The following is a 23,803-nucleotide window of genomic DNA, read 5'->3' as shown; positions in this document are numbered from 1 at the left end:
GTGACGAACCGTGCACTGACGAATAAGATTGAGAGTTTAACGGCCGCAGTGCCGCGTGACTCCGCCCCCGGCTTCCATGTCTGGAGTGGAGGGACGGCTCCGCGTCCTAGCCTTTATGTGTACACATTTTAGTAAATAAACCGGGAACTGGGACCAGTATCTGGAAGCAGCGGGACCAACGTCAGTCCGTGATCATCGTGGTGTGCTGTTTGGGTACTGGGTGGAACTGTAGCTCACAGTTTATTCCCCATTTTAACTTTACTGAGCGGCGTTTTCCGCCGTTTTTTTCTCTCCGCCGCCCCGTTCACTCTAACTCCCCCCCCTCCCCCCGCGTGAGAGTCGGGGCCTGTAGCATTGGTTTGACCACGAGGAGCGTCGGTACAGCTGGAATTCGGCGATGGCGGAGTTCGGTAACGGACTGGCGGAGGAATCCCTACTAGATTCAGACCCCGGACACCCCGAACTGGAAGACCCGGGCGTCGGTGACGAAGAACCGGGGTTAGAAGAGGGAGAGGCCGCGATCGAAGACCCGGTAAGTGAAGGGCATTGTCTGAACCTTGGGAGCCCACATGGAGACCGGGGCACGCGTTGATCATATCGGATCGGTAGTGTAAGCGGTCAAATGGTTTTGTCGGGTTGTTTTTTCCAGTAATTTGGGGTCACATGCCGTGTGCGTTACTGCTGTCGCTTGGTCGACATTAACCGCCATTGTGGTTCACGCAGTGCAGTAGAAATGGGTGGTGACATGCGTGGTGTCGGCAGCCATTTTGGCGCAACAGTGGCGCCAGTTTCCCTGCGCCAGGGAGCAGCTAAAGCAGCTGGGGAAAAATCCTCGTCGCAAAAAAAAAAAAAAAAAAAAAAATGCCAGACGGAGAAGCAAGAGACAGTTAGGGGCGAGGGTAGGACAGGCCGCCACCGTTACCTACCGCTGTGCGAGTCCACCTGCTTTCGAAGGCGACTTGCTTACGGTAATGGCATGTTTTATTCCCTGTACCGTAACCATGATGCAGCCCACAACTCCATCTCAAGCGCCGATGTATGCTCGTGCTAATGATTCGGTGGCAGCAGGCTAACATTGGCCGGTCGTGGCATCAAATGCTGCAACTGAAATGACCAGCGACCTGTCGGCCATTATCACCAACCACGACACAAATGCGGGATTTGCACCTGGAGTTGCGGTTAGCCTGCAAGCTAGAGTCATTTCTATAAGATACCGGAACCCTGACGAGCCAACAAGCCAGCCGTTTCTAACAAAGCCGGGGTGGAGATGGCTCACCGGCACTTGACCACCTCTGTCGGTTACTTTGGATGACGACGGGTGTTGGGCGTCAGCGGGGCATTAGACCTGTCGTGTGTGGTGGTGGCACAGGCAGGGATTCTCGGCCTACATCAATTTAGTATTTATTTCTTGATGGTGCAGCAGGTCCAGGTGGGTTGGAGGATGTAGTACGGGCAGACGACGCAGAAGTAGCAAGCTGCAGTATTTGAGGGGCTGGGTTTGCATCCTGCACTGTAAAAGCAAGGAGAACGCGAGGGGGTGGGGGTTGACACTAAATATGCGACAAAAAACAGGAGCTATAGCGGGTCGGCACCGGGTGGCTCATTTCAGCAATCCTGCTGTGAGTGTGGATTACTCTTTCCTGGTCCGTGATGTGGATTTGTAGTGGAAGCTTGTTGACATCTGATGCGACAGGTTATCAGGCACATGATGGTACCATCACGACCAATATGTCATTGCGCAGGTTTACTACGTTTATTATATCATGGTTTGTCAGTCTCCCTGCAGCCATTTGTACATTACAAATCGTCAGTACACACAGCAGCCCGGGATGGAACTGGAGTGATTGCCACTGTGCTGCAGTGCACCACTGTCAGACAGGAGGGTCGGCTCCAATCTCCGCGCTCACCACAGGAATATTTGATTACTTGGCAGCCATTGTTGTGTGGGTTTCACTTTAATCCGATCTCATTATATTTCCAGTTGATATACTGATTAATGTACAAATAATTTATAGATGTGTTGAGTACTCAAGTAAAACATTAGCAAATGCCCATAGTCAAGTGCATGGTCACAAATTAAACAATAAGTTGTGTGTCGAAATTAGTCATGATTATTTTTATATACTTAAGATTTAATTGTCATATCGGTTTTGTGTTGTGTCTGTAATGCTGTTTCTGAACATTGGCTCTATACTCATTGAGAAGTGACAGCAAATGTGTAAACTGAATATGTCATACTGACTGTTAGTTGAATGCTACTCCAACATGTCGGGGCTGGATGAGTTACTTTATCTAATGGCTCTAAGTCAACTTTCCAGTTGTAGGAGGCAGTGGCAATCCCATTCAGGCTGGAGGTGGGAAAACAATGAAAATGTGTGGAATGAGAGGTAGTGTAACTATAGTGAAGGTGCAGAATTTTTCTTTGAAGTAGTCCCAGTGTGTGGTTTTCCCATTTTGGCAGACACAACACACACTTACATGCTTTAGATTGAGGTCATGTTATGATGGCACCTTCACTCAGAGATTCGGGATCTTGCTGCTGTACCATTCTCACTACTGTGCAGTTATCAGAGGTTATTATGGCACATATTGTTAATGATTAGTATTGTTTTGTTTGATTTCTAGTTGGTCAGTACTTGTTAGTGCAACCAGTATCATTGTTTAATTATTAGACGTGTTAATGTTTCAGTGTATTCTGTTATGAGCTCTAATTGAATTTGTGTTTGCCATGCAGGAGCTGGAGGCAATCAAAGCTCGGGTCAGAGAGATGGAGGAGGAGGCAGAGAAGCTGAAGGAGCTGCAGAACGAGGTGGAGAAACAGATGAATCTCAGCCCCCCACCAGGTGTGTTTTTTTTTTTTTTTCAGGGGTAGACCTCTTTTATCTCCCCATCTCTTCACATTTCCTCTCTTTCTGCCATGTCATGTTTTGTGCCTAAATTTAATCTCATAGATAAGTACTGCAGTCACTTTAAACCAGTGATCCCTAACTAGTAACTTTTAATTCAAGATATTCACCCAGTCGTAATTTTTTTAGGAACACCTAGCTAAAACAAATACAGTCTTATATGGCAGTTCTGTAATAAATCCTCCTGTATGAATGTAATAATAATTGTTACTATTTAGCCTACTGTCATTGATATTAATGGGGTGGACACAATAATAGAAAACACAGATAGCAGCACAAACTACAGCCTCCAAGATGATCATTTGAATTAACCTTTGTTTCAATAAAAACGGAACACTATAACCCCCATGAAGGAGAATTTATTGTAGGACATTACACATACATTAATATACGAGTTCTAGTTGGTGCTTGTTTACAGCTTGTTTGGGCCTTTTATACATTGTCACCCGTTTTCCAGTTGGATTATTTGTGTACCTGATGTTGTGTTGAAACTTGTAAGTGTAGTGTGCAGAATTATGAGACTAGAATTACCGCCTCTTTGTTGTATGCTTCTGCCAACCAGTCAAGTTGCAGTTTATATCCACCTCTGTGCAGACTCATAATATATGTAGTGAAGTCTTTGATGGAATTTAATAGAAGGGTTTCACTTTATTATCTCATAATAAGCATATGAAAACATGTTTTGTGAGGTTACAGTTACCTTGACTTTTACCACCAAAATCTAATTAGTTCATCTTTGAACCCAAATAAATTTGTGCCAAATTTGTAGAAATTCTCATATGACGTTCCTGAGACATTGCAGATATGGTGGGATTTCTTCCTTTGAAACAATTTTTTTATGTTAGTCTGTAATAGTTTACACACAAGGTCAGTCACAAGTCACTGTAGTTCATTGTTTATCTCTAGCCTAGAGACTGTGCAGCAGCCCCACTCCCACCAGCAGTAACCATAGTATCCAAAGTTACAGCAAGGCTCTTATCAGTAGCGAGCGTAGGGAGATGTAAACATTTGAGGGAGAGCACAAGGCGTCTTAGAGTCCCAGGGGCAGGTAGTATGCATCATCTTTATTAGGACAAAAGTAACGGAAGATCCTCAACATGAGTTTGGTAAGACATGAGGTCTTGCTTAGGTTTAGGGATCCAATAGAAGTTTCACACATGTATGTGGGATAGTCTTTACTTGGGAATATAGTTGGAGACAAGCCAGCTTGAGCCATGTGAGAACCCATGGGTTTATATACAGCTTCAGTTTTGGGGTGGCATGACACTAGTGGACCTGTTGATATCTGTATTTATCCATTACCTATCTCCTTGATGCATCAAGCAACAATAAATACTTCTGCTCAAGACATTGGACGTCTCCTGAAAACTCTTTCATCCAGCTCACAAGATTTCGCACTTGATTAAATGATAGAAAAATTGCAAATTACTGCTGTGTGCTATTAGGAGGTTTCCACAGTAAAAAAGCCAGACACCTTGTCTTCAGTCAACCTCCAATGGGGAATGTAATGTTGCCTTCAGACCTATGCTTAATGCACCACTCATCCATTCTTGTAATGTGATGGATTTCTTTATACACTCATGGTTTCATAACATGTTCTTTAAGAAACTGCAGTTCTGGGATTAATTGAAATATTTTGTTGCTCATGTAAATTTGTTTTTCTCCTCTCCTCTCTGTGCAGTCGGCCCTGTCATCATGTCCATCGAGGAGAAGATGGAAGCAGATGGCAGATCTATATATGTTGGAAATGTGGGTAACTGTCTCTTGTCTCTTACAGAGGCTATTTTGACCACATTTGTCTCATTGCACCTTTTTAGATTTTCTCCCATTCTTCTTTGCAAAACCACACAGGCTCTGAACTAAGACGGTGACTTAGTCAAAAGGAGTTTCAAGTCCAACAACAAATGTTGGATTTAAATCTTTGTCACTCTAGGACCACTCCAGGACTTGAATATTGTTTTTGTAGTATTCAGAGAACTTTGCAAGACAAACTTCATTACTTTTGTAGCTTTGCCATTATATCTGGGTTTCTGGAAAAAGAACCCCAAGTGCAGTGTTTGGATTGTACCCAACACAGCTCAAAGTGAGCTTAATTTTGATTCCACAAAATAAAGTCTTCCATTCAGTTTTCCTGTGTGCCTTCTGTCAAGTAGAGTCTATTCTGCCATAATGCTGGCCAACACTTATTTTATCTCCAGTCTCAGCCATGGAGTCCTGCTGCTCATTCAGAGCTGTCTGTTAGCCTCCCCCACAATCCCCTGTCTGTCTCATATATTTTTTTTTATTAAAGTCACATGCTGTTGTGATGTCTAACATCTTATCTTTTGTGTCTGCAGGTGGACTATGGTGCCACAGCAGAAGAGCTTGAGGCTCACTTTCATGGCTGCGGTTCAGTAAACAGAGTCACCATCCTGTGTGACAAATACACAGGGCATCCCAAGGGGTAATAACCACTTTTATACCTCTTCACTATGTACCAGATGAATGTGTGGATGACAGGTTATGTGGCGAATATACCACAGGCTCACTGTGGGTGGACAGATTATTGTGCATCAATACTGGATCAATGCAGTATCAATATTTGTTGGTATGACTGTAATAAACCAAGATGTTCTCTGCATGAGTGATGCTGTTGTCCTTCTTTAGGTTTGCCTACATTGAGTTTGCAGACAAAGAGTCTGTGAGGACAGCCATGGCTTTGGATGAATCCCTTTTCAGAGGAAGGCAGATAAAGGTAAGAGATTTTCACATTTCAGTTTTTTAATGTTTCCTCTTAATGGAGAACAGCCGAGAGGTTTATGCGTCCAAAAAAATGGAAAGAAAAGTGACACCATTGTGAGAGGAAATTAGGAAAATGGGATGATGACTGTTTTTTAAATTTTGATTGCTCAGAAACAGTTTCGTCATCATTGAGAATGGTCTAATTTAGAATACTTGGTGCATTTACAAAATAAACCGAATGGAAGTGAAGTAGTCACAGCTGGAGAATCAGCACTGTTGGCTACATGTAGCAGCTGCTGATGGAGTAACAGGACAGGATCAATCACCCCTGGTTTGTCCTGAGAGGGTACCCTGTCCTTTGTTCTTATGGAAATATGTTTACCAACCTTCATGCTTATTGCTCGACCCAAGAACAGTTAACATTACAGGTAGACTCTAGAGCAGCTAATTTTACAGGTTATTCCTTCTTCTGTAGGTTAAGTGTTCTAATACTGGTGGCAAATGTGTAGTTTGGTTTGAATGGCGAGGCTTTATATGCTTTTGTCACTGTGACACATGATTGGAACTGCTGATACTGGAAAGTGTTGGAGTAAGATTTATTTAATCTCTCACTAAAATAATTAGGAGTTATTAGTAATTAGAGTTAGTTTATACATTGAAGTATTTGCTTTCAACCTGAAAATGCGAAAGCTGTTAGAAGTAAGACACTCTGGATTTTGTTGTTTCTGTAACCATTCCCTGTTCAATCCTCGCTCCTCAGGTGGGCGCTAAAAGAACAAACAGACCAGGTATCAGCACCACAGACCGCGGTTTTCCACGGGCTCGCTTCCGATCACGGGGAGGAAGCTTCTCATCGCGTGCACGCTACTACAGTGGCTACACACCACCCAGAGGCAGAGGACGGGCCTTCAGGTGAGCTGAGGCCCAGACACCTCACCTCTTGCACCTGGGACAACACTGCACCTGCATCCACTGTTGGCACTGAAAGAGGGAGAGGACAAATGGCACAAACCAGCATGGCCAGAGTTTGAGAATTTACATAGAAATGCAATTGTGATGAGTATTATTTAGGTTTTGTTGTATCGAACAGGGATGCAGCTATGGAGAAAACAAGAACTGGACAGATGATAAACTTTCCCACTGCAGATTAGGTTGGAGTATAGTCAGGGTTCACCCTGTCCTTTATATATTTAAAGAACAGGACAAGGAAACAGATGACTGATCATCAGCATTTAATATATTTGATAGGAAAGCTCACAGGGTAACAAGGGATTGGGTTCACAAATCAAGAATTTGACAGATTTTACATCAGTTACATTACCCTCTGGTAAAGCACCAGGCTCTGCCGTTGGAGAAAACAGGTGCACGTGTACGACATGCTCCTGGTAAAGCCTGTTTAGGATGTTTTTGATTAAGGTTGGTTGATTCTTTATTTTTTTATTTATTTTTTTTGTAAGCCAGCAAAATTGCCCAGTGGGTAACACAGTGCACACCAGTGTCCAGACTTCTTTTTTACTCTAGACCTAATTGGACAGAATTGTTTGTAAGAAAAGGATTTTTAAAAATGTGACCACAATGAAAAGAAAGATTGGCCGGACAAGAAAAGAAATTGGAGATGAGGATAAAAGAATCTGAGATAGTATAGAGAAGGTAAGTACCCAAGGGCCAGAGAAGAAATCTGAGCATTGTCCAAAGAGGTAAACATTTCTAGATACCCTGTTTGAAATCTGAAGTGTCTAAATATTAATTCCCATCCTCAAGTGTCGAGTATAAACAATGAGTCTAAGATTTGTTAGAAATGAAATCACATTTCATCATGACACTTACTTCAGTATTGGATGTAATTGAGTACTGTGGATTATTCATCATGTAATAAACAAATTGTTATCCACATTGTATTAGAGCCTGTAATAGAATGTCATATCACATTAGTTGTGGGGCTGAGGGCTCATTGCATGAAACATCACATAAAACCATTACATTGAAGGTGAACAGGCTCTGTGCACATCGGCCTGTTCTTCCCAGGTCTTTTTAGGTAACGGAAAGGTACTGGTGCAAAGCTAGACTTACTGGTTTTCCATTTTCTAATATGTAACAGGGTTTACACACTGTAACCTGATGACATTACTTTAGTCTGCTGCAGCACTGGCCTGGCGTTGATCAGAGTGTTGTGCATTGGATTCTGGTGGCGGTCTATATACAGGGTCTCTTCGTTTTGATGGGCTTTACCTAAGAGCTCTGTTATGGGGCCTTTTTTCTACTGCAAGGCCACATCTGGTGTGTTTATAGCGGGTGGTTAAATCACTTTGCAGTTGACTTTAAACTGGAGCTGCACAGTTCCTATTTGAAATGATTTTGGGTGTAATGAACAACAACCAACTGCCCCTTTTTATGTAAATGCGTCGTAGGCAGCTACAAGTAATTTCACTCTATAAGCCCCATGGTGGAGCTCTGTCTCTGAAGCCGTTTTTTCTGTTGAGACAGAGGTGTCGTGCGAGACATGTTGATCAGCATGCCAGCTTCCTCTAATGCACAGAGCTGTGACACAGAGATTCTTATTCTAATCTGGATCCTGCAGGCCTTAGCTCTTGTCTTATACTTTAAGTTTATCAAAGAGCATTTTCAGAAGGAAGATGCTGCAGCGGTTAAAAGCCCTCATTTAGAGGTCTCTTATTTCAGCAATAAACAGTTTGCAAAGTTGTTCTGATAAGCCTGTTTACTCGGTTTTATCTTTATCTTGTGTTTTTCTTCACTTACTCTAGACCGGAGTATTTATTCAGTGAATTCCCATTTGAGCAATGATGCCTTTATTTATTTATTTATTTTTATATTTATATATAAATTGAAAAAAAAAAAACCCCACAAGGAGGGTTACGTCTGTTCATTCCTTTATGTGAGAAAGTGTCTGAAGCTCAAGGTCAGAATCTCTCTAATCAATGTGTACTCCCACACATACCCAGTTCACTTGCTGGGATTTGGCCCAAGCAGCAGGACAAGGCAATAAGACGATTTGATATTAAATCAAGTCTCCAGCTGCTAAAAGTACTGATACCAGTGGGTAATTTAATTACTCTCAAATACTTATTATACAGATTATTTGTATTTGATTTTAAAATCTTTAAGTAGGTTGTTGGTTTGTATGCTTAGGTAAGACTTACTGTGCTTGTTGAACTTGCAGTTATACGATTATGAAAGTTTAAAAAAAAAAAAAAAAAAAGGTCCATTAACCCCAAAAGGCTGTGCTAGAAACACACAAAGGAACAGTTAAAGGTTTTAGATATGTTGTTGACAGTCGTATCAGTCGGTTCCAAGGACCTGAGATGATTTTGTTGTTGTTGTTGTTGCCATTAGTAATTTGACTGCAATGACTGTACTCCCAAACAAAACAACCCACTGGGGTACATGGTGTATCATCCCACTCTCTAACAGCAACGGTTAACATGTACTCATCAGCCACAGATAATAGTATGCAGAGAAGCAGAGTTCTTCACTTGAGCTGGCCTTGATCACTTCTTGCAGATGAGAGCTGTTACATCAGGAATTCATCACTAGTCTGTTTAAGACTGAGCTGCACTTGAACAAAACCAGGCTCTGATCTGAATCTAATAACGCTTCTCGCTGGTGCTTTGTCTTGTTGTGGGAACACATCCATGGTGAACAAACAGTCTGTTCAGAATCTTTGCATTAACCTGTCGTGAGCTTGGGAGGATTTCAGTGCATGGCTCTAATTCTGCACAGTAAGAGTGATGTTTGATTAAAGTATGAGAACGTTGATAGGCTTTGTTTTATAAGATGTAAGTGTTACTGTTCAGGCTTGGGAGAGCCTCGTCTGCTGGTTTGCTAGGAGTACATAGCCAAACAGTGGCATTTGTGTAACACCACAGACCCTTGCAGCCTTTCTTAAAAAATGGCTGCTGGCTGCAGAAAGTGTGCTCTCTGTTTTCACATCCATTAACATTGTTGATCTTCCCAAGTTGGCACAGTGAAAAGAAAAGATTTTAGTGCAAGCTAGAAGGTGCTCAGAATGTGCTCATGATGTGGTAGTAGCTTTTTGTTTTTCCTGTGTTTTGCATGTACATGAACTTACACGCACGCACACACTTGTACTCAGATTCACCATAATAGTGTTCGCTCCCAGAAATTAGGGTTCATTACTGCAGCCTGACCTCAGAATCTAGCCTACGACAACTGGTTTCAGTCCCAGTGTGACCTGTTTGTATACCACTGAATGTTCTTTGTGTGAGTCTACATGTCTGTCTACAGTTGTATGGATAAAATTTGGTTTGAAACCGTCATTTAGGACATTTTGGCCGGTCCTCACAGCCTGATGATGGTTCAGACTTGGTTTTTGGGGTCAGGTTAGAATCAAGATTTAGATTAGGGGTGGGGTTAAGGTTAGGCATTTAGTTATGTTTAGGGTAAGGGTTAAGGAATGCATTATGTCAATGAGTGTCCTCACAACTAACATAAGACGTGTGTGTGTGTGTGTGTGTGAGACAGATGCCTGGCGATGTGGGGAAGGTCTGCTGCTTCCCTCTGTGTGTCTGTCTGTTAGGTGATGTATGAGTCTATAAAAATGGTGCAGTTGTGAGTCCTGTCACCCACCTTGTCAGGTGTGTGTGCACAATGTCTTGCTGGGGTTTGTGTGGTGCTGTTTGTCCTCACGGTGTTTCCCCACAGTGACCCCAGAGGCGGCTCTCACACAGAGAGAGAGAGAGAGAGAAAGAGGGAGAGAGAGGGCCTTTGCTGTCCCCTCAACCCCCCATCCCCCCAATCATTTTCTCCTCATATCTGGAAACTAAACACTTTTCCTCTCTTCATAATGCTGACAAAGCTGCTCTCAGCTGCTTTCAGCGCTCTAGTCTTTTTTTTTCCACACTGATAAGTTGTAACACAACAAAGGCACAATACCTGTAAGATGGTATAACATCTCTGAACACACTGTTATCACTATATTCTGTCCCCATCAGCAGATCCTTCCTCTGTTCACCAGCACACGCAGTAACACATATCTATTATATAATATTTTATGACATTACACCAGGAAATTGGTGTCGTCTTCTTAAGCCAACCAGAAAAAAACTCACCCTCTTTTTCTCTCTCTTTTCCAGGGGCCGAGGGCGAACAACATCGTGGTATTCCCCTTACTAAACACCCCCCTCCCTCCCCAACACTCCCTTACTATCAACCCTCTCCCCCTCTCTGTTCCCATTCAAAAAAAAACACACACACACACACACACACACACACACACACACACACACACAATGAAAAAAGTTTCCCCCTCCCCAACATTAAAAGAAGAGACCCCCAGAAGAGAGAAAAAAGACAAAACAGGAAACCCTGTGGTGGACAGAGACTGACTGCCGCAGTGTGCGATTGTGTGTGAGCGTGCGTGTGCCGAGGGTGATGCGGTCAGCCCTGGTAAGGTATCAGTTGGCCACTAGGGGAGAACAAGGTGGCAGACTTCTTTATTGGTTTTTTTGGTTTTGGGGGGAGGGGGGGGGTATGATGGTATCTCAGGCTGCAGATGTGTCTCCTTTTGGTCTGGCTGTGACCTCCTGCTTTCACACCATCACAGCCCACCCACTCACCCTCCACCACCACCAAAACAAGAAAATAAACGTGTGGGGGTGGGGGGCAGCAATGAGAAGATAGTGTGTTCATTTTAGTTTTAAATGTACTGTACATGTGAATCTTCCACCAGCCACAGTGTTGTGTTTTCAGTTTGGAGTATATCATTACCCTCCCACCTCAACCCCTTCTACCCACTGTCACCCCTCACATCTACCCTTCAATTAATAAGCCATGCTCTCCACCCCCACCCCTTGGCTCATCACACCACAGATTGTTTTTCTCTGGACAGTGATGGACCTGCAGTGTTAGTGGGGCTGTACATGCATCTTTTTTTTTTTTTCTTTCTTGTGGGTGGGGTTTGTCGTTGTTGCTCCCCCCACCCCCCCAAGCTCAGCATGGCCACAGCTCATTTTATTCTTTTGACAGGCATCAGTGTTTTTATTTTGTGCTACCCCACCACTCCCTCTCCCTCTGTGCTCCTTGTCTCCTGCCCCCTCCCCCCTCCTCTCTCTGTATATTAGACCACTTCTTGTCGTTTCAGGTTTCAGGACCAGTGGAGGCTGACGACCCCTCCCCAGGTGGCACCGGCCCCCCCCACTGTCTCTGCAGCGTCTCTCTCTCTCTCTGCTCCCACTATGCACACTCACCCCATTCTGTCCGTGTGGGGGGGCGGGGGTGGGGGACAGGGGGACCACAGGCCCGCAGCAGGGGGCATTTACTACAACAGCAAACGCTGATGATGCTTTTTGTCCTTTTCACTCCAACACACGCACAGAGAGATACACACACACACACACACACACACACACACACACACACACACACACACACACACACACACACACACACACACACAGAGACATAGCCTGTAACTGGCAGCCAACCCTACACATGATTTCTATCCAGAGAGCTGAAGCCAACAGCTGAGTGGCAGAGAGAGTGAGGAGGGCAGGACCAGAGACCAGGGTGTACAGTGCAGACCTTATAGCGCCCCCTTTTTCTGACTTGGCGCAGTGCAGTCACGGCTTGTCTGAGGAAGGCTGACTAGGCTTATGGCATTGATTATTAATTTAATAAATGGAGTGGGCTGGAGCTGTTGTTTTAGGGTGGGGAAAGTCAGGGGTGGGGTTTGTGTGGCAAGTTTTCCTTTTTTTTTCTTTTTCCTTTTTTCTTTTTGAAAAGGGGGAGTGGGTTTCCACAAATGTTTTGGTTTTTTTAATTTTATTTTTAACTCATGAGTCTGTAATTAGGGGAAAAAAAATAAAGACATTGTGTAAAAATGAGACTGTGTCTGTCACTTTGTCCTGAAAACTAATTGTGCAACTGGTGATAGTGTTATTTAAGGTCACGGCCCATCTGGTCAGTTTAATAGAATCACAATCTATATATATTTGAGAATGAAGCAGATCCTATTGATCCGGAGTCTGAGCAGGTCAAAGCTTAAACATTTGATATTTAGACAAACGACAACCTTTTACTGAGAAGCACATCAAAGGTTTGACACTACTTGTTACATTGGGTATGACGGACCTTACTGCACATAAATTCTGGTCACTATATATTTTAATAGGAGAGATGACATTTTTTTTTAAGAGTGGTAGTTTCATGGTTTGCTGTGAAGCTCCTGAATATGTTTTTCACAGCAGACAGACACAGCACCAAGTTACCTGGGAACTAAACACCAGTGCTTTTCTACTGCCACATGAGAAGTTTTTCTTTGCCTTGTGTTCAGTGGGATGGCGTGGTTGTGCTCAGGTCTTAGATCAACATCAGGCAGCTTCTTGAGACACTTTGTATATCAAACTGGACTAGATGGTTCTTTGTAGACCCTGTTCTTGCATGTCTTAACATGATGATAGCTCTTCCAGCAGCAGATGCTGATAGTGGAAAAGAATAGAATTAAGTGAGTCTTAAAATTCACTAACTTTCAGTGTGTTTGTCCCAAAGATCTGTTATATGACTGCCCTCTAATGGAGGAAAATAAAAATAAAAAGTGTGACTAACAAATACAAGAGTCGACAGTAATGTTTATTATACAAAGTCAAACACTAAAAAAAGTGTTGACGAATTTATTTTTAAAACAACTGAGTCAGCGAAGATATAATCCTGAAAACAATGTTGTATGAACTAAAACAATGATGGATGGTCACATCTTACATCAGTGGATACCGTGTTTCAGGTCTATCTGTGCTTCTTGAAAGCTGCACAGAAGAGAAATCAGTGATTATTACAATGAAATTTAAATGCAAATAACAGCACTGATTGCTGCTTTTCATTTGAATAGGCTTGTGAAATATGGAAACTAATTAGGTTTAACGTTGAAGACTTCAATTAGATGTGTGTAAAAAAGTTTTTCTCCTTTTAGAACTAAATGATCACATAGTTGTGATGCAGCAAATGGTAGTAAAGTGTTGTAAATGCAGACTCGATACAGAGCCAGTACTGGAGCAAAAGCAATGACAGAAATAGAAAGTATTTGTCCCTAATTTTTGCCTCTAGACAAATTTGTTCTGTCTGGTATATTTGATGTCCTTACCTCTTCTCTTGGTTTGCTTCTTCATCGGTTTCTTCTTTTTCTTGGGACGAGTGTGTTCTCCATCCTGCAAGGCAAAGCAGTCATTTACATAAAAACAAGACACAATGGTCCCATTCATCATGGACGGAAGTGAGCTGGTGGCTTCTGCTGTTGTCCAGTACAAAATCTAAATGTGACTCTGAATGACATTTCCACATTTACAAGCAGTGGAACGGACCATTAGCAAGGGCTGGCCATTCCTTACCACATTCACTAGTACTTTGTATGACAGCAGTGGTCAGCAACAGATGGCCTGCGGGCCAAGACTGACCCCTGGGCAGCCAGATTATTTTGATAATTTATTTTATGAATCTTACCATATCAGACAGACAGTTCCGGATTTAGCTATAATGTCCACATAACCCCCACCTGAAGGATACTGATTATATTTTTGTCCATGTTGAGGGCCAATGACAGACACCAACAGTCACGCATCAAGCTGCAGGCTTCGCTGTAGTCAGTACACAGTACCTGGTGCTAAAATAACTCCCTGTCATAGACCAACAGGTCCAATGGTTCTGTTGCTTGCTTGACAGACCTCTGAAAATAGCGGATGTAGGATGTGTGATATGAAAAAACTAACACCAGTTCAGTAAATCAGTCAAACCTGGGCCACAGTGCCTCACATTTTTTACAGTAACAAAGTAAATTCTAGTTGCATTTTTATCAATCAATTTATTAGAGTAGCTTTTGATTATGTTCTGGCCTGCCATAATTGGCCAATGGACTAAACTTTTGATTGTTCTTCATCCGCAGTGTTTGGCGATTCTGTCAGAGCTCACCTGTCCGCCGTCGCCACCTGTTAGCCCAGTGATGTCACCGAAATGTGTGATGCTGCTCAGCTGGCCAGACATGGCCATCATGCCCCTTTTCCTAGTATTCTTCTGACGCTTTGGCATGTTGAGACGCACCATCATCGACTCCTCATAATTTTTTCTGTGAAGATGAAGAAGAAAAGAGAATCATTGTTCAACAACATTTAGAAAGCGTGAAAGCGCTTCCAAAAAAGTAAATTTTTTTTATATTTGACATAATGTTTTCTGAAACACACAGTGTAGAAGTGTAAGACTTCCTCATCAGATATTCAGTTAGAAATGTAACAGGTATTAATCCTACAGCTGTTCATATTTTTTGGTAACACTTCTCTCTTCTCTTTCATCTAATCACACAGATATCACCTATCTCTGTTCAAAGAAGAGAAATGCCACATATGAAGAAAACCCATCAACCTGTGCGTCTCCTCGCGGCTTTCTCGTTCATTCTGGAAGTCTCGTCTGTCCCTGATCTCCTCAGGGGCATCGCTGTACTGCTGTCTCAGCTCCTGGATCACAGAGCTCCTCAGAGCTGCACGCCGCTGACACTCCAGCTGAGCCTTCCTTCTGTCGGTCTCGGTCATGTCCCCATCTGCAGGAACATGACAATACTGCTCTTATACACTGCTTTTTAAAAGTCTTCTTTGAAGTCTTTATTTCACAGCAATCAGATACACTTTCACAGGAATACTCTAACCAAAGAAGGAAAGTCTACCCTCTTTCATCTGTTAACAAAAGGAAGTAAAGAACAAAATGCTGTTTTTAAAAAAAAAAAGAGACAACATTACCATAATGCACTGGGGCAATCTTTGGCGGTACATATTTTCTGCCACTAGAGTGGGCTGCTCTCTTCTCTGAGGCTGCCTTCATTTCAGCTTCATCTTCAGACTCCTCAGATTCATCCAACTGGTTGATTGATCAGTAAGACAGAAAAAAATAAATAAGACTGTGACTAAAAAAAGTCTGTTCACTATTTGCAAATTATATTTATGTTTAATTAATGACACCAGTGGTAGACTTTGAAAATGTCTTTGAACAATAATTGAAAAAAAACAAACAAAAAAAAAAACAGATTTTGACAGGTTACTCTACACTATATCCAATCATTAGAGATGATTTATGATACAAACTGTGACTAAACTGTGACACAGTATTCAGGACTTACTTTGCTGATGAGATTCTCAGGATTAGGACGCAGCTGCAACTGGTCATTTTCAGCTGAAATCAACAAAAGCATGAGACGCTGTTATTAAGAAGCCTTGCACTACTGTTCAGTGTGTTAATGTGTAACTTGACTTTTTGGACTAGACAGCAACATGATGCTCAGCAGACAGAGCCAGTAGGAGGTGAACTTGATATAGATGTAGAGTCTTACACATTAATACTTATAATAGAAATAGAAGATTCATAGTTTGTCTCCCTCAGGGAATAAAACTGCAGAGGCTGTTATGTCCTTTAAGATATATCAAACACCATCCCAACTGTTACACAAAGAAGTTTGTGAAACATGGTAGGTAGAACATTTTGTCCTTCACAAACAGATTAAAAATCAGATCACTGATGGTTACATTTATCATAGACAACATCACATCATTCTTACCTAAACTGCCAGTAACAGCTGTACGCACCAGTTTATCAATCTGGTACTTAAGTTTGTGGTCTAGTGGCCGCATCTTCTCCAAGACCTTCAAAAAGGAAAAACTGATTAAACCCTGAATCAGCTGGACAGATAAGAATCAACTGCTTTATCATGACGTCTCACTGTTCTGATTGTGACCACTCTGTTCAAGGCTTCACTGTCTTTTATACTGCCTCCTTCGCTCTTAATGCTGATCAGGTTAGTGAGGTCCTGAAGGTAGAAGAGCAGCAGGTGATAGCGAAGGTCCAGGAAAGACAAACCCTGCAGAGAGAAGATCGACAAAGAGTCAGGGAGAGCAGTGTCTGTCTGACAGCTTGGACAGTTACACATGCCTTCATAAAGTACAATTTCAAGAAACCTATTCTCCTGTCATAGTCCAAACTCAACAAACAAAAACATGAAAATGTGGACCGCATGGCCACTTTACACAGAGACAACAGACAAACAGAGTACTGTATCCATGTGTGAAAACATAGTACACTGGTACAAATGTACTATGATCTACATATACTGCATAGGGCCTATCCAAGGGACCGGAAAATATCTGATCAGTTTAACCCTTGTGATACAAGACAGGGCCAGAAGATTAAATAATAAAAAAAAGATTACAATAGCTGATACTTGTGGGGGTAATTTTCTAATGGATTTGAAATTATTAAAACAAGCAGACATGTAGTGAACCTCGGGGCCTTTGGCCTTTTATATATCTTTTATGTCCAGGAATAGATCTGATAAAGTCCCTGCTCACCTGTGATGTCTTAAATGTCCCATCTTTGACTTTAGTTAGCAGCTCTCGGACATGAATCGTGACTGAGGCCACCTAAAGAGAAAAGAGACAGAGTTTCCACTGCTACAAAGACTCATGTACAGCTCCAAATAGACGTGCTAAAGTCATCATGAACCCTGACCAAGATAAACGATGGTAGACAGATTCTGTGAACATCTAAAAAAAAAACAAAAAAACAAGCTGCCCTTGTATATGATCCCAGACAAGGATCAGTACTAATTCAGTATTATTCTGCTTCTGACAGTGTAAAATCTGACAGTGTTTACCATGTTTGCATTGTTTCTTCGGACTTGTATTAGACAATAATAAACAAGAGAGTATCGCGTTATTGTCCCACCTGTTCTGTGAGATTATTCAGCAGCTCAACAGCTTTGGGCAAGTCACTTTCAATTAGATCCTGTCAGAAAGTTAAAGGAGAGACACAAAGATACTGTAAAAAATACAATTTCCAGTGTAGCAGAAAAGCTAAGTTAGCTGGTGGCTAGCTGGTTAGCTTTGTCTTTAAAAACAAAAACAAAACCACAAAATCCAACATCTGAAAGTTGGTTTCAGAATATACTTTAAATAGCCAGATCAGTTTTAGTGTTAATATAAATCAAATAAATGAATAAATGAATGTATTCAGCAGGAGCTCTACTCACGTTGTCAGCAGGGTCAGCCATTTTGAGTTCACGTTGATCTACGGAAGCCGCAGAGGCAGGGATTAGGCGTTATTATGATAGCACTTGTATCCTTCCGGTGTTAACGTGCGAACGGAAAATATTCAAGTCTCGTCCGTTAGTAAATGAATTCATGTGACCTGCTGCGGAAAAGTGTTGCCTTTCCTGGAAGTCCCAGAATTAATAAACAAAATATAAATTGTCAACAGCCATGAAATTATTAATAATATAATAAATAATTTGATGAATTATATTGGCGGTAAATAATATAATAAATAATCTGTAGATTTGCGGTGGTCTTTTTCTGTAAATTGAGTGCGTGTGTGTGAGAGAAAGGAGGGGCAACAGAGGAAGTGATGGAGTGACTATTATCATCATCATCATCATCACCACCACTAGAGGAGTACCTGCCTCTGACTTTCAGACCATTTCCATTCACAGGAACCTGAAGAAGAGTCATGGTGAGTAACATCAGAACTTTACCCAGAGCTCTGAACCTATGTGCTTTAATACAACCTTTCACAAACTGACACTGTAACTTCTGCTGTATTTAGTAGCCTACTACTACTTCTACTGTGTGGAGAGATTTAAAAGAAATAGAAAAATAGAAGAATAAGAATAGGGCTGCATCTTATTATTATTGTAAGTGTCATAAATCAGCTGCTTAGTCTATCAATTAACTGATTAATTGTTTTGTCAAGTTGAGAAAATTATCTGGAAAACAGTTTCATATATTTTAATATCCAAAAAAGCCAGAGTTTCCTGTCACAGAGACCAGCAAATGTTCACATTTGTAGACCTGGAACCAGTGAATTTATTTGCTTGTAAAGTTACTTAAATTAGAAGTTAATTATCAAAATTGTTACTGATGAATTTGTCTAAAAGGTTAGTGAACCAATTACTCCAAATCTACTGTTACACTTATTAAACCTTATAGCTTGAAGATAACTGCATTGTCTGACAACATTAGACATACACTGGTAAATTGGTCTGTTATATTAAATATAGGAATATATTGTTGAAAAGCCATCCATCCTCCTATATGAGCTTGATAACCTGCCTTCATCTTTAAAAGAAACAATATACAGAGGCATTTCTGTGGGCACCGATGGAAGAAGTATTAATACAAAATAAAAATAAAAATAGACATCACACTGTAAAAATATTCTGTTATCATGCCATAAAAATATTCTGTTGTTGGTAAAGTACTGCATTCTTATTTTAATTAAACTAAAAAGATATTATTAGCAAAGTGTTTTTTACAATCAAAAGTAAAAGTACACAATATACAACAGAATGAGGCCTTTCAGGGATCTGAGTTATGATAAACTTTGATTATATATTATTAGGAAGATTTTTATGCTGCTGCTGGTCATTATTGGATAATGTAATCAACAAAAGTCAATACAAGTTCAGTTCAGTTGAGTTTAGTTCAGTTCAATTATATTTCGATCAGTGTTAATAATTATACATAGTAAATACACATAGAAATAAAACACAACAAAATTGGCTTAAAAGGTGTGGGCTGAAACTATAGTTCATTACACCTCCCCTCAATACATAATGTTAAATGAAACAGCAACCTTGTCACTACAGGCCAAGAAGAAGCAAAAACAGAAAGAAGCCTTTCACTGCTGCATTTATGCAATGATAATGATCATATCTCAGTTGTGTATCTATTTATCACCATATTTTTAAACTTTTTTTTTTTTTTAATTTACCAAGTGATATATACATTCTTATTTCATTATCACAACTCATCCACGGGTTTACCCCTTTGACAGTTATACATCTTTTTATATTGGTCCTTACCCTTGCTTTTATGAATGTACTTATTCCCTTAAATTCGAACAGGTTCTGTCTGATTTCGAACAACCTCTGAATACAGTTTGGGACTAAATAATTTTGTGCTTTATACATTATCTGTGCAGTTTTAAAGTCAACCACATCATGAAAATTTAAAGCATATGAATGAATAAATATAGTGGGTTTGTTGGTTCATAATAATCTGATTGATTGATGATTCTCATAGCTTTCTTCTCAAGCATGTAAATTGAGTTTGTGTTCATTTGTAAGTGTTTCCCCATATCTCCACACAATAAGTAATGTATGGTAATATGAGAGAGCAGTATGATATATATATTGATTTTTCATTTTTCATTTTTCATTTTGCCTTATGCAACACTGCCACAGTTTGAGACAGTTTTTGTCTTTACATTATTGATGTGAGGCTTCCAACATAATTTGTTGTAAATAATTACACCCAAAAATGTATTTTCATACCCATTTTCATACTATTTTAATTTCCAAATATTATATACTTGGTGTTATATAAATTAGATGATAATTTGTTAGTGTCAAACCATGTCTTTACTCTTTTCAATTCTCCCTCCACTGAATTCAACTGTTCAAACTCTTTCTGGAGCAGTGTAAATTTGTGTCATAAGCAAAAAAAACAAATTTAAATAATTTGGACACGTTACAAATACAAACAATTTGTCAATATTTCTTGTCAGTTACAGTTAACTGTTAAGGATACAAACACAGTAAAGCTAAAATCTGGTTTCCACAGTGCATCACATTTTTTATGTAAACTTTTAATCTGAGAAGTACTGAACTGTTTCCTCCTGCCTCTGGACCATGCAGATGTCTGATTCAAGGGTGTCCTCTGTCATCCAGGAGTGGGTGAGCTCATACCCGGGTCAGGCCCACATCCTGAACCCTGTCACCTCCGGCCAGGCTGGATCTACCAGTCAAATGGCTCAGATAGACATGATACCATACAGCCAGTCCCAGGGAATGATGAGGGGGGACGGTGAGGACAGAGTGGCCGAGCAGATGATGGGATTGCCGTACCTTCCATACACAACATCCTGTCTCAGCAACACCTCAAGTGTGAGCACAAACCACAACCAGAGCCACACCAACACTCAACAGGTGACACAGAGGCTTTTGTGCACGATTGATACAAATGTCAAATTTTAGAAATGATCAGAGAGGAAAAATCATAAGCCTCCTCTGTCATCCTGCTCCCACACTTCCTAAGCACATTTGTGTTTGTGAACTCCAGGACTTCTCTCCCTTCCTCCTGCCAACTCTGAGGGCCCCGGTGACCAAGAGGAGCATCAGCAAAGACAGCGCAGAATACAGGCTGAGACGTGAGAGAAACAACATTGCTGTGAGGAAGAGCAGGGACAAGGCCCGCAGGAGGATCCTGCTGACCCAGCAGAGAGCTCTGCAGCTGCAAGAGGAGAACCACAAGCTGCAGATGAGGATAGGGCAGCTAACACAGGAGCTGGACACTCTCAAACACATCCTGTCACAGCGACATCTGCAGGGAGCTGAAGAGGGAGCAGCAGCAGATTCCAGCATCTGAGCACAGTCTAAAACCACCTTCCCATTAATATCCAGTTCCAGTCATCACATTCATAATTAGTGTATAGGCATCCCTCCAACACTCAAAGTCAAAAGCCTGCTAGTGTTTTTTTTTAGCTTTCACTGAGGCAAACATTTGTTATAACTTGAAAATGAAGTGTTGTATTGGGATGTAATACCAGGTATAAAGTGGTTAATTATAGTTTCAGAAGAGAGTTTTTGAAGAGAGAAAGCATAGCACACTGGCAGGACTGTCGTTCCACTGATGACACACGTGATGGGACATGCTATCTTTTTCAGCTTATTACACTTCTGCTTTTGAAATTTGGTTTTATGGAGGCTAAAAACGACGCCACCTCCAACCTCTTCAGATATTGTTTCTTTCAGACACCCAGAGGCAGGCGACAGGCCTGCTCTAGTTTCAGATGCTAAGCTGTGATCAGACACTTCAGGTCCCTGTTTGTGAACTGAATTTATGTTGGGAAATCTACAGACAATATAATAGCTGGCTTAATGAATAAAATATTTTATAATATCCCTAAAACTGAATGTATGAGGGTTACTTTTTGGTATTTTTCTTAGTAAAAGGGGATTTTGTCATGACCTCAGTATTTCTGAAATTGTGGCAATGGCTCTGCACACTGGAACTTTCAAAAAATTAATTAAACACCTGTACATTTTGAAAAACATAGTTACTGTTGTAGTATATCCTGTTGGCAGAATGTGTGGTGGGTCTGAATTTAAATGCTGTAAATGCAGTGTCTCAAACATACAGTGAATCTAAATTCTGTGGAAAAGGACTATGATAGGGGAAATGTAAATACTGGACAAATGGGCAAAGAAGCTGGTCATATTTGTGTGTGACTCCTGAAGGCAGTGTCTTCAAACAGCGGACCACTCTGTGCTGTCCACTGGGTTGTTCTTTGATTTGATTGAACAAACGTTGCCTAATCATCTACCTGATGCTTCTTGTCATCGTCAGAGATGATTGTAAGTGTTGTTGCCCAACAGAGTTTCACAACAACCTGTGGTTTGTAAAGGATTCACTGAAATCTAAGTGTCTCTCTCTGTATAATACTCTAAGTCAGTGTGGGATTACTTGAAATTATTTGATGTAGTTTTAAATATGTAATGTTTTCACCTTTGCTCTTGTTGAATGTGTTGTATAAAGTTATAGTAATACATTGTTAAAGCAATACTTTGTCAGATATTTTCATATATAAATAAATAAATGCTTGTGCTTATATGAAACCATAATCTTTCATATGTGATATAAAAAAGTTTGGACAGCTGATGCTAATTTAACATAACAATATACACAATACAAAGGATACAGCTTCCTTAGACACCTTTTGATTAAAAGAACGTGATTATATTTTATCATTCCCACTGATCCTCCACTGTATCCTTCATCAGGGGACATGGTGTGCACCTGCCACATTATTTACCATAAATTGTCAACCCACAGAAACGGACATCATGCCATGGGCCGTTGTGCACCAGCGGTTTCCCTTTGTGGGATGGGCAAGATTTCAACACAGTGGAGGACGGAGATGAGGAGCAGAGATAGTATCAGTGTTTTTGGGCTGCCAGGGCCTTCCTGTGGCTGTGATGGTAATGAAGGGACAGAGAGATAGTGGGGGTGGGGGGGTGGGGGGGTGGGGTGGGTGGGGGGAGTTATATCATTGGTAAAACATTTCAACACTGTTAGAAAGAGACGTATGAGTCCACATGCAAAAATTGTTCAGAAATTTTCACATCTCATTTCAAATTAATGTTTTAATTTTTGTTTTTGACCTAATCTCAACTTTTTTTTTACTATGGCAACAACGACTAAATGAAGCAACACAGACATGGATGTTAAGTTCTCTTGTTAAACTTTTTACAAAATGAAAACATCATGTCATCATTACATTGTTGAATTTATTAGAAAGATAAAACACTGTTTTAGAGCTGTCCAAGTTGTAAAATTATGTTAATATGCAATTCTACAACTCAGTGACCTGAACTGATAATAATTACACTACTTTAATCAGCACACACACACTGTTAACTGATTAATCCAAAATAAACTAGATCTAATCACATCCAACCTCTGAGTCTGAGTCTTTCCTTAGATTACAGATGACAGATCAGAGTGCAGCTCTGCACAGATAATATGTGTAAGTAATATTACAAGCTACAAACTTATTGAATTTTTAGGGCAACAGAAAACACAACACTCAACTTGTACAAAAGACAGAGAAGTGCAAACACAATTATTAGATGATGTACTCCAAAAACTGACTTTATCCTCCACATGAACATTAATGCTGATGAACGATTCATTTACAAAGCAGAGTGAAAGTGTGACACAGGCCTGACATGTACTCAGAGGCACATAAAGAATTGTTGTGTGACCGTGTCTGTTGAAATGTCCTGCAGCGCCGTGTGGGGTAATCTGTGGTCCCAGGACTGCAACATCTCCACAGAGTGAAGAAAGACTGTGTTTCACCTCATCCCTTCCACGTTACTCAACAGCAGCAGACCATATGAACCCCACCACAACCCCATTGAAGCTGCTCCACTCTTACAGATGCTGGCAAGTTCATCTACTTCTGTGGCAGTAACTGAGTGGCCAGTCACACTTAAATCTCCAGAGCAGAGACTGATATCAACATACACACAGGTCAAGATCTAGGCCAAACATCAGAAACTTAAACCTTCTACCTCTATTTCAGGACTTCCACACTCAAACATTTACACATGTTCT

The 23,803-nt window shown here is 41.0% G+C and overlaps 3 protein-coding genes across 5 annotated transcripts; 2 read left to right on the top strand and 1 right to left on the bottom strand.

The window, feature by feature from the left end:
• Positions 1-62: 62 nt before the first annotated feature.
• On the top strand, positions 63-12,487 carry pabpn1 (poly(A) binding protein, nuclear 1). 3 transcript variants are annotated; one of them, XM_056364328.1, is made up of 7 exons: positions 63-532; positions 2,735-2,843; positions 4,588-4,655; positions 5,243-5,349; positions 5,553-5,640; positions 6,388-6,539; positions 11,746-12,487. In XM_056364328.1, the coding sequence occupies exons 1-7, from the start codon at positions 398-400 to the stop codon at positions 11,939-11,941; spliced, it is 855 nt and encodes a 284-aa protein (XP_056220303.1). In that variant the 5' UTR covers positions 63-397; the 3' UTR covers positions 11,942-12,487. The 3 variants fall into 3 exon arrangements, with proteins under 3 accessions (XP_056220303.1, XP_056220304.1, XP_056220305.1); XM_056364329.1 differs by having other exon boundaries at positions 64-532; positions 10,739-11,887; XM_056364330.1 differs by lacking the exon at positions 63-532 and adding an exon at positions 775-968.
• Positions 12,488-13,211: 724 nt separating this feature from the next.
• ngdn (neuroguidin, EIF4E binding protein) lies at positions 13,212-17,723 on the bottom strand. Its single transcript, XM_056364327.1, has 11 exons — positions 17,659-17,723; positions 17,355-17,414; positions 16,979-17,050; positions 16,354-16,491; positions 16,192-16,276; positions 15,757-15,809; positions 15,380-15,497; positions 15,009-15,183; positions 14,562-14,715; positions 13,741-13,804; positions 13,212-13,405 (listed from the first exon to the last, which is right to left on the bottom strand). The coding sequence occupies exons 1-11, from the start codon at positions 17,677-17,679 to the stop codon at positions 13,386-13,388; spliced, it is 960 nt and encodes a 319-aa protein (XP_056220302.1). The 5' UTR covers positions 17,680-17,723; the 3' UTR covers positions 13,212-13,385.
• A 60-nt stretch (positions 17,724-17,783) lies between these two features.
• On the top strand, positions 17,784-22,289 carry cebp1 (CCAAT/enhancer binding protein (C/EBP) 1). Its single transcript, XM_056364331.1, has 3 exons — positions 17,784-18,137; positions 20,323-20,613; positions 20,747-22,289. Exons 1-3 carry the CDS (start codon positions 18,135-18,137, stop codon positions 21,050-21,052), a joined length of 600 nt encoding a protein of 199 aa, XP_056220306.1. The 5' UTR covers positions 17,784-18,134; the 3' UTR covers positions 21,053-22,289.
• Positions 22,290-23,803: the final 1,514 nt, after the last annotated feature.

Source organism: Seriola aureovittata, chromosome 20 (genome assembly GCF_021018895.1).
Source record: "Seriola aureovittata isolate HTS-2021-v1 ecotype China chromosome 20, ASM2101889v1, whole genome shotgun sequence".
Lineage (NCBI taxonomy): Eukaryota > Metazoa > Chordata > Actinopteri > Carangiformes > Carangidae > Seriola > Seriola aureovittata.
Note: the sequence above shows the minus strand (reverse complement) of the source record. Positions and strands in the feature narration are given on the sequence as shown.